Consider the following 11786-nt stretch of genomic DNA (forward strand, 5'->3'; position numbering starts at 1 on the left):
GTTTTGAAACAAATAAAAAGGTAAAACAACTCTAAGATATCTATGGAACGTTGTCACTGCTTTCTTTACCATTTAACCGTATGCTAAAATCAAGAAGTCTTGTTGATCCTTATTCTCAATAATTATTATTATAGGCAGATTTTAAAACGTAATGGTCTTTGAAGAAAGTAAGCATCAGCTTGTGAACTTCACATCTGACGTTAATAAAGTAAATGTTCGCCTATTAATATTGTTCCTTGTCCCTCGTAATGACGTGCCAACCAGACAGATTGATATAATGTTGTAATAACTTGTTTCACAATCGTTGTAAAACAAATCGATCAAAGAACTTATGCACATGGCCGTGGTAATTATTTAAAGGAAATAGTTTAGAAATACACCGGAATGTTTTGTGAACATTTTAAAAACCTTGGCTCTGTCGTTACCAAAAATAGGACTTTGAAAAGTGTTTCCAAGAGATGTGCATACTCCAAAATTAAGAATGTGCCATCCTGCAAAACTAGGTGCAGGATTTAAGCAAACTGGAGTTTTAAACTATGCTTTTATCACTGAACTTAATTCACTTGAATAAATCATATAGCACATTTTATTCAGGCGTGGATATTTCAGACTAAATTTCGTTGAGAATTAGTTTAGAGGTCATATGGTAAAAAGCGGGCTACTGCTTGACTGCTGCTTGACCAAACTGAAATGCCTTGCTTAGATACATATACATTTGGAAGCCTAATTGCGAAAATATACCCTTTTCATTTGATAAGTTAGACGAAAATAATCATTAAGTGCCAATTTAGTGGTTTGGTTTCAACAATAAATGACATCGAAAACGTTACAAAACCGAAAAGGATTCAAAGAGAAAGGGCCAACCAAAGTTTTTGGAGCTCAGAATAGCATTGTGCTTAAAGGTTCGCCTACTGCCACTCATCAGATACATACTCCATGTGCCAGATTTTGCCAATGTCGCAAAGGGCAATGTGACTGTATTCTAAGTCAGTTAGATGACCTGAATTAGAAATCTTAACACATTAACAAGGGCTCGTTCGATACACTATCTCTGCCCGGTTTTAATAGTTAAGACTTGGCTTCATGTCTTCTAAATATTTATAACATGAGTGCAATAATCCTGAATAGATTAAATGAAAAAATCCACACAATTTTCTTTTTGTCATGGTATGTCATTATTTGTTTTGTTTTTCGAGACAACTATTATTTTCTCTGTAGGATCCAATCAATAACATTATTTCTTAATATGCTGATAACTTTCATATAATTTATTCTGAATAATTCCCTTAACTTATAAAATAAACATAACTCTTTTCATTCATAGATAATCCGAAACAAGCAGAAACTATTTCAGAATATTTCTTGATGAGTTCTTCAGATACGGTGACTATTTTTTGTCAAGAGACATTGAAATTAATGTAGGAACGATATATACACAAGTTATACACATTAAGTGTGTTCAGATTCCATTCAACGAGTAATGCTTCAAACGATATGAGTCATATTTGATGAAGCATATTTCAGGAAATATATGAAGTAAGAGTGTAATATGAAAGGACATGTTTATCTTACATTTGTATTAAACTTACCGTAAGTCTTTTTCAGTTGGTAATTTTACATAATCAGTGGACTGCTAGTTTTCAAACGTTCGCATAATTATTTCCAGACGAACGCAAATTGAATATGTTCAAAGCAATTTCTTATCAAGATACATCCGAATTCCTTGTACAAACCATTTGCATTTGAATGAACTTGAGTATGAATTCTTCTTTAAAATGGTTCAAATTTACACGGTGAACTGAATATTATCACTTTCCCAAATGAGATTGTATTAGTGACGCATTTTCTTCCTAAGATCATTTTATTATGTTAACACTTGCCCCATTAAATCTGTTTGTATTTGGCTTGAAATATAGGGATAGGTGAAAAACATAAATATATCTGACGCTATCGGTCTAACAAAATACAGACATCAACCCATAAAATGATTCACATAAAAAGATAAGGAAAACAAAGTTCTGATTTTGGATCAAGCGATGAGGTTAACGGGTACTTGGTACAGAATGCGGTTTAATATGGCTTCCTTAGTAAACACTTGTTCAGATATGAGCAATCGGTTTTGTGGCTTTTGAAGAGTGTTATGAAAGAAAAATAAACGATAAGTTACCCATTTTATTTCTTGTAAATACGGCTTGACAAAGAGTAATAAATTTGTACAGTAACCCTTCCGCTGAGCTTACTTAGGAGTTCGCTTAGTCGCTTTATTTCATAGAGAAAACAATCCTCGACGGAATTCCACTAAACATTTATTTCGCAGATAATTCTGACATTTATTTTAATGACAGTGTTTTCCAGAATATTTCAAAACGATTTCAAGTTTTAAATGAACAACTTTGATGGATTTAGAGCCAACAAACGCCTTTAAACTTTATTTATAGAGAAACAATCACAGGTTAGTCAATAGATGCGGCGCCCGTACATATTATCTTGATGTATGGAAGGAGAGACGTCTGTCAGAGACGAGTAGGAAGGGGATGCTGGGGCGATTACGAGAAAGACGTTATTGAACATGCTCTGCGCTGCCGCTCCAATCAGGCATCGTGGACGATGGAGGTTGTCTCTCACACGCAAGCCTCGCAAACATTTTTATCTTACACCTGACGACAGACGGATGTCTTGTCGGGAATCGGATGATGAAATATTCAATATTATTTTTTCAGTACGATAGACAAAACATTGATTTTACTTATTTAACACTAGCGTTGTTATTTGTGTTAAATACATATCAAACTATCTATTTGTTTTTAAGGTTGGTATATTTTTTTATTATTTCTTTATACACCAGGAAAGGTCATTTTTATCATCAGCAACTCTTCAACAATGGAGGACTATATAAACTACAATACTACCAGTGTAGTTAATTCAACATATTATGACGATTTATACTATGACAGTAGTTTGGATAGTTGCCAGTTCAATGCGATGGAACCGTACAGGGACTACACTCAGGTTGGTTGGGTGTCCGCAATTATGACATTTGCCTACGTCCTGGTTGCTACGCTGGCGTTGCTAGGTAACCTATTGGTGATCTGGACGGTGTGGCGGAACTCGCACATGCAAACGGTGACTAACTACTACATCGTGAACCTTGCCATTTCCGACCTGCTCGTGGCGGCGCTTGTCATGCCGCTTAAGCTGCTAGAGTACCGCGCCGAGTGCGAGTGGCACATCTTCCGGAGCGATGGGCTCTGCTCCGTCGTCTACTACCTACTTCCGTTATTCGTGTTTGCCAGCGTCCTGACGCTCGTCGCCATATCTATTGAAAGGTAATGTTCGATAAATCAATGCTTTGTTCTAAAGATCCATGATATATTTATACTATAAGATTGTATGTAGTATGTTCCATAAACTTCAAATAAATGCATCTTATAAACACGAGACTAAAGTATCTAAATTGATTATAATTGATGACATACCTCCCTTTTTCGAAAAACGTTATGAACGTTAATGAGCTAGGTGTAGATATCCTCCAATTATATTTCCGAAAGAGGAACATAATTTTGCTCAATTCAACATTCTGATTTACCCGCTGAGTTTTTTTGTGTTGACGTTAGAAATATTTGAAACACATTAATTAAAAAAATTAAAGAAATTCAAAATATTGATATTAATTTTATAGAGTTCCAATAAGGTTTTAATGGACTTCCATTGCCAGATAAATGTCAAGTCTTGTATATATCTTCGACTATTATTTGAGTAATATCAGATCATTTCGGAAACATGTAAATTTCACACGCTTAAATTAATGCTGCCATTACACAATATTCAACATTGTTGTTGAACCCCAACGCAAGTTTAAAGACATTAATTTTTAGGTAAAACGATTAGAAATCAATGACGATGAATATAATTAAATGTTTTTTTTGTCCAAAGCAGGCCTCTGTGCGTGCAGTGAGTCGAGTTTAATATAGCATATAAACTAGACAGAATTTGTCACCATTTAAATGTTTTATTTTTTAAGGTGAACTGAACTGCTTTTGGACAAAAAGTTATCGAAATCACCAAGTAGGATATTAAGAAGTGTTCAAAATACCGTATTCAATCTGCTAATTATATGTTTATTATTGAATATAAACAAACTAGCTTGCCAAAACCAAAAATGATCCTAAAACGAATACATGAGAATCATCAATTCATAGTATATGTAGTATTATCATAGCATTGGCCTTCTAAGCAATCTCTTATTACATATTTGCATACCTTAAGAGTATTCCTTCCTTTAAACCTTTTTCGTCGGTACAATTAAATCAAAAGCCCTGTTTAGAATTCGGTAATCTCGTTTTCTTTTGCAAAAACTCTTCGCCTTAGTCAAGTCTTATGGATGTGTGTTTTTTTACAATCTCTTTTGGCGGTTTTGGCCGCCAGATAAGTCATCAACATTTACCTTGTTTATACAAATGATGTATATTATTGTTACGGCATTAAATAAATGCCCATATACAAACTTATCCTGGTAGTTTGTTGATTACTTACTAGCTGGGGATATGAGGGTCATAGCCAAGCCTGGTATAATACATAAATGTATATTACTTACAAAAGTCACCTTACACAATTGTTTGATCTTATATAACACAATAATTTACTCAAAAACGTTTCTTTTCTTGACTCGTGCATTTGTAAAACCCAAGGAGCTAAAGCATTTAAAAACGTAAGTGCACTACGTAAAAAAAATTGAAATGAAAGGTCGATATGCGGCCTTTGATGTATAATTAATCATATACCTTTTGATATAGGCAATTATCTCCTTTATCTGAACTTCGCAATGTCAAAGCTGGTGTACCTCAAAGGTCTGTACTTGATTCATTGATTTTCTTATTTATGTTTATGTCATTGCCGACTCCCTCGTAAGTACAACGCGACTATATGCAAATGAAAGCTCGCTTGACGTTTCTTCGTCAGATACCAGTCGTATTAAATCTAAACTAAATAGCGATCTGGATTTTTTTTTTTAAATTAGGCTTAAGTACAATCCCCTTAGTGGATACAATTGGATAGCAGAAATAAAAATAACATTCTTTTAATTGCACTTTTATGGCGTTTCAGTGAAATAAAACGTCTTATCTATTTATTCATTTATTTTTTGGTCATTAAGCTGGGCGCTTATTTAAAAGTCACATCCTGTGGAATAGGCAATTGTATATAATATGGAATGCAATTTGGTAAAGGTATCAATATGAGAATCAGTTAAGTTGTGTTTTAAGTTTTGAAAAACATATTGTAATTAGCTTTGTCTGTCAAGATATGTCAGGGTCTAACGATTATTTGAAATCGGAAGTAGAGAAATTTGTCAATTTGTAAACTGAAAGATTATTGATATAACTCCTAACATAGTGTTTCAAATGGGCTCTTTCTTTGGTATATAAGCGAGAATTTACTGTGAGTAGTAATAACAAACCGGACTGTCAATCCAGGGGTCGCGGGTTCGATTCCCCGTCGCACAACTAAAAAGTACTGATTGTCTTCAGGGAGGGACATATGGGTCCCGTGTTAATTTATTGTACACAAGTACACGTTATAGAACCAGGTCAGCTCGAATCAGGGTTACATTCTTTCTGTGCACTATAATGCTCCACTAACTTACAATGACTAACAATATTATAGGAGCACTCGCCGAATGGGCCGAGCTTACAAACCCACAAAGAGTAGTTAATCTGAATCGGAATTGAGTAAGCTCGAGTCGATTGTTGTATGTGGAACGATGGTCAACATGGTTACAGCAAAGGTTACTATTTTAACTCAGGGACCTCCTCTCAATCATTGCGATAGTGCAGGGGTTCTATGATGACAGTTACTGATGCGAATACTTGGGACTTTTAACAAGATACCACTGCTAGACTGTCTTAATAATTGCGATTGTTGTATACTGAACTTTAATACAGTTTACTAGACCGGGTCGTGCTGTGTAACTGTTGAATCACTGTTTGGTGCAGTACAAATGAGGCTCATTTCAAAAGATTGAGTTTGAAAATTAGCAATTTAGGATATAATAATAGGAAGTTGAAATAGTCGTAGTTCGGATGGACCCATATATTAATTCAAGTTATGTGCAATTGAAGTTGTATTCTCTTTACCGGATGAAGTGAACGGAATTTTTTGTGTAAGCTTGAACTGTTGAAAGGCTCAGGAGATATTAATGAAGTTAATTTATGTATTTGATCAGCTCAGTGATTTATAATTTTAAAGAACAATAATGACTAGAAATGTTCTAAACTCAATGAAATTGTAAGAAGTCGTTAGAGATAATGAATTTCTAAAATTATATTTGTAAACATTTTATTAATAAAAGGACAATGAAGAAGAGGAAAAATGATATATCTTAGCAGTTTGTTTTGTAAAAGACTGCTCTGAAACATTTAAACCAAAAGCTAGTTAGATTATATAGTAAATGACCGCTCGGAAGAACGTTTCATGTATTATGTTGTAGTTTTATTGGTTCAGTTAAAATTAAATTATTAAAGTTAGAACAGTGGTCGTTACATGTTTTGTTGAAAGACATTCGTTACATAATACTATTTTAATCAAAATATTTTAAAGTCTTTATTTGTTAATTTCTTATTGAAATCCTGAAGAGGGTCTTTTTTCTCATTGACTTATATTTTCATCGTAAATAATTCTGCAGGTTTGGCACGGCATCGTTTTCTCCTGACGGTGACTGCATCTAAAAGAAAACAAGTAAAGCGTTGTGATAAGAGCGGGAATAACAATGGTTACACTATCAGTAATAATGGTTGATGTTGACTGAGCATTGCGCGTATATAATCAACTACCTCGTTTTGCTTAATGATCTGGGTAAGGTTTTTTGAACAAAAGAGATCGTATTGCATTTCATTAGCGATATGTATGTTTTGTCATAACATCTGCAAATAAGTAAAGTGTTTCTCTTTCCGTGATATAATCGCTTATCGTATATTATCTAGCGGATTGCCTGTGTCGTGTAAGGTTTGCTTGGCTTTGGTAAATTTTGTCACAGCACACAGTGCCTCCTCCTGTCCTGTCGTGTCTAGACTCGCGCTGCCGAACAAGTCTTAAGAGCACCTTCCCACAGAATAGACATAGTGGACTAATCGATGGATTCATCATTATATAAAATAAATAAATCGATAAGATATGAATTTAAATATATTCACCAAAGACTAGATGTATGAAACGAAAACAAGAACTGCTGATTCTGACCAGCCGTTTAATAGTAAGAAATGTGTACGTTGCCACAACATAACAATACATTTTTCGAGTGTGCACGTTGTCATTTTTACAGTACCACCAGCTTTAAAATCCTGCAATAAAAGCATGTCAGAAGTGAAGAATCTTATCTTCTTTAACATCGAGAAGGCGACTTCAAAACACTTGCATTGAATATTTACGGTATTTTGGGACTTTTTCATAACAAAGCATTGTCTTATTTTGCATTAAATACATACATGAACTCCATCTATACCATCATGAAATCCTTAGTGTCAGTATATTGTAAATAACCTACGTTTCATTGGATCCCAAAGAATCAAATTTATAGAAATTTCAATAAAAGATAAAATCATGATAAGGTATATTATTTATATTTCTTCTTTAGATTGAAATGGTCAGTATTTTTAACCAAGAACTCTATATAATTTGGTTGCATTATTGCATTAATGACAGTGTCCGATTATTTATAGCATATGGTATGTAACAGCATGATAATTGTTTAAATACTGACAACATATATAGGGTTTGTATTATTTAGTTCAATTTGGAAATCATTCGATAAATCGCAATACAGTACCATTGCCCAAAGGCATTCTTTAACAAAAAAGCTGACATTTGATGAGAGTTATAGTTCTGATACCGACTTTGTATCAACCTTCCCGTAATGCGATATTCGTTTGTTATATCATATTTCTTTTTTTATTGTCCGTGTGTGCTTCGGCGAATGAACGCTCCGTCATTTAGTCAGATCACAGAACGTCGCTTTTAAGGCTTGGAATTTACGATAACTGGATTTGACCTTTAAGTTTTCATTGTAGTATTGCCCCATACGTATTATATAATCGACTCAGCGTGTTTAGATTTAAAATTCTGCTGGTCGGGTATTTGTCATTATTTATATTAGCTTAATAACTTCTATTACGATACTCAAACGTCGGCATCATTTCAATATATAACTGAATTATTTCCCAGAAGCATACTATGAATTTTACAATCAACGCTTTGAAATAAGTAAAATATACTCTTCAGTATACCGAAAGGATTAGCAGAAGCACAATAATGTGTCACCGAAACACATTTGTTTCAATTTAATTATTAAGAAAGAGGATTTTACAACTTGTAATGGTTAATAAATATGCATGATATGTGGTCAGGCCAGGCGCTTCTGGGTAATTATCTTGATTTGATAACTGAACTTGACAAACAATATCCGGCTAAGATTAGAAATGTATATTTTGTTTTATTGCCCAGCATCTGTTAAAATCTACCAATGGTTAGAGTCAATGACAACAAACAGTTTTTCCTAAATAATGTACTGCGAATGTGTAAAATGTTGTCATCACATTAGAAAGAACATAGTTTCCATCACTTATTCTGCTCATCACACGCAATGTTCATAAACGGAGACAAGAAAATGCTTTGTTATAAAACGCGGTTTCTGTCGAGGATCTAAACAATTAAATCCCAGGTATGTAGACCGCTCAAATGCCTGGTTTCTAAGACGGATCGTGCAGATTTTGTTTTTCTGAGGAAATATTTGAAAATATGCAAAACGTTCCAATTTCTTCTTGACAAATTTACCATTTATGATCCCTTTGAGAAAAAGTTGCTTAAGCATTTTTAGTATTTTTTTTTCCAGATATTCGAAAGATCAAAACAACCACATAAGCACAGAAACGATTCACATCGTCAAATTAAGTATCGTTTTCTGATCTTGTCTTTAATTTATGCAAATTGTATTCTTAAGGTAGACCATCTTGAAACTGATTTCAACAGTACAACAGGATTAAGCAAAGGAGAATAATCAGATTAAATGGATATAGTTATTTCCGCTTGATAAACATACCTGTTTTTTTATATATATAGTATGCATGCACTGTGCTGCTTGTAGAGTTTTGTGCTGTTCATCAATGTTTCTTGTTTGTGATTTTATGTTCTATGTCTTTGGCGTTTACCCAGTGTTATTAAACCGGGTTTATGTTTAAACGTTTTGCTACTGAGCTTGTTTCTGTAGCTTTTCGCATAAATAATCATTAAAATAATGATTTCTTAATCATTAAGGTAGAAATATATCAGTCAGTAGTGGGCCTGCAGATAAGCTAAGCTCTGTTTAATGTTTACACAAATGTTAATTAACCGCTCCTACGGGGCATTGTTAGTGTTACACTAGTACTTTTTGTCAATTAACAGTTTCAATTTAGCCGGAACTGCTGTTTTTATACCTTTGATATGTTTATTGCCGGTGATCCCTGCCCTAAAATGTTTTTATATTCCATTACACTGGTGCTAAGTGCTACGTGGCAACTGTCCCCCCGTATTGACGCGCGTGCACACACAATGTAGAATGGTTTTAATCCTTTGGCTCACTTCATATGGTTTAGCTATTACCGCTTATGCCGGTTGTAAAAGGCGTCTGCAGTGTTGCTCATATTATTAGTTTTTTGTTATGTCCATGTCACAAGCTCTAGTGTCAATGGACTGTCTTAATCAAACCGAGACTTCCTTTTCATACTTTGAATATAACTAGTATTACTGGGGGATCTCTCTTCAAATATGTAAACTGTATATAGATATTTATGTCAACATATTTCCAAGAACAATATGTTATCATTCCAGGTACTACGCCATTGTTCATCCGTTGTCAGTAATGAAAGTAAGCAGCAAGTCGCGGACTCGTAAGATCCTCGCTATCACGTGGGTTATCCCGATCCTGGTGGCGTCCCCGTTTGTCTTCAGCAGAAGTCTGCCCTTCTCCATACACAGCGAGCTTGGATCTATTTCAAGAGAAATCTGTAATGACCGTTTTAATGAAATTGACATTGCCTTGTCTGGCGACTCTGAACACACAGGGGAATTTCGAAGAGGCTACTTCCTGTTTCTCTTCTTTGTCATGTATTTGACTCCCAGTGCTGTTATTTTTATCACTTGTGTGAAGATTGCCATTAGTATTGTACAACCAATTATTGTGGAAAACTCCATTTACGGACGAAAAGATACTAGAAGAAGACAGGAGGAAAGCAAACGAAAGGTAAACTTACCGTGTTTACATATAACTTATAGTTACGACTCATAATGTTTGACCTGGAGGATGTGTCGCCAGTGTAATGTCTTATTGAAACAAGAAATGGATATGTTTTTCGATCATCATATATGTTTCACATGCGTTATTTTTCCGTGCCAATGCATTAACCTTAGATTAAGGTTTACGTCTTTATGCGAACAGGGGTGCACATTTGTGTGCAATGAAAATGTGATCTTTTATGGTTTTCATGTCAGTACTATGAAGGTACGGCTTTGTTGCCATTTAACTGTTTCTCAAATATATCACACATGGTCAAGTCCTTATAAAAACAATTGCAGCTAAAAGACGTTGAATGCACATTGATCAATACCTGACATCATACAAAAACACAATACTACAGACACAGATCACTCGTGGGTCAAAGTATAAATAAATGTGTTTCAGGGATCCAGACTATTTTACCAGTTTAGATTTACATCTCGTGTCTGTCACATTTACATGTACTTTATTGTCTGTCATGTTGAAACCTTCCCAATTGCAGGTGGCTCGGATGGTGGTCGTTATCGCCATGACGTTTATCATCTCCTGGTTGCCCCACTACCTGGTCAGCATCATCAGTCAGCTCCAGCCAAATAGCTTTCTGCGGGAGGGCCAATACATATTCACCATGCTTGTAACTCATCTCTGTGGCTTTGTGAACAGTTGTCTTAACCCTATCATTTATTCAGTCATGAGCCAAAGGTTTAGACGCAGTTTCAAAGACAGTTTAGTTCGTATTTTATACTGCTGCACATGTCGATCGTTCGGACCATACAGGATGAGGTATGGTCAGTCACAGAGGTTTACGTCAACATTTCGACAAACGCTATCCGAGACTGACCCGAACCACCTCGCTATGAATGACCACATATACAGGAATACCATCATGTCAAAAGGCAATATCGGAACTGACTCGGACGTTCGGGAGTTAAAAGAAGAGGAAACGAACATTATGAAGAAGTATATATTCAAAAACAATGAACACGTTTGTAAAACTGAAGGTATCGTTGTATGAAATAATTCCCCTGTAAATGTTGAACCTGCATCGACATTGAAAGGGATTTTAAAGATTGGTACACGATACGGTGAATATCAAAGCAACGTCCTTTGTCACAAACAGTTGTGCAATGGAGATCATGTCGGGAATATTGCAGAAGTTTAAATTTTCATTTTGATTCAAAGTCTGTGAAGGTGAATCACAATAAAAGCTGTTTAGCGTAGGCCTTTGTTTTATGAATCGCAAATCACAATATACAAAGTAAAACTTTAAATAGTCACGATATACGAATGGACACATTAAAAACAAACATTCTCAATACTTATGATTATTTGTATATATGTACACTTTAAAATATTATTAATAGTTTTCATCTACAATCAATCACGCATGCGAATCTTGTATCATTTTATAATCATGGGATGTTCGTACTGGTTCTTTGCATGCTCTTTTGTAATTGATTAAGTCTTTTTAGTCGCGTCGGTA

At 34.7% G+C, this 11786-nt stretch overlaps 1 protein-coding gene across 1 annotated transcript; it reads left to right on the forward strand.

Moving 5' to 3' along the window:
- The first annotated feature begins 2880 nt into the window (after positions 1-2880).
- On the forward strand, positions 2881-11318 carry LOC128208352 (QRFP-like peptide receptor). Its single transcript, XM_052911910.1, has 3 exons — positions 2881-3326; positions 9859-10270; positions 10806-11318. The coding sequence occupies exons 1-3, from the start codon at positions 2881-2883 to the stop codon at positions 11316-11318; spliced, it is 1371 nt and encodes a 456-aa protein (XP_052767870.1).
- Positions 11319-11786: the final 468 nt, after the last annotated feature.

The sequence above is a fragment of the Mya arenaria genome, chromosome 11, assembly GCF_026914265.1.
Source record: "Mya arenaria isolate MELC-2E11 chromosome 11, ASM2691426v1".
NCBI lineage: Eukaryota > Metazoa > Mollusca > Bivalvia > Myida > Myidae > Mya > Mya arenaria.

Coding starts and splice junctions, on each gene's coding strand:
- LOC128208352 (XM_052911910.1), top strand. CDS start 2,881: ATGGAGGACTATATAAACTACAATACTACCAGTGTAGTTAATTCAACA. Junction 3,327..9,858: donor GTCGCCATATCTATTGAAAG/GTAATGTTCGAT, acceptor TTATCATTCCAG/GTACTACGCCATTGTTCATC. Junction 10,271..10,805: donor AGGAGGAAAGCAAACGAAAG/GTAAACTTACCG, acceptor TCCCAATTGCAG/GTGGCTCGGATGGTGGTCGT.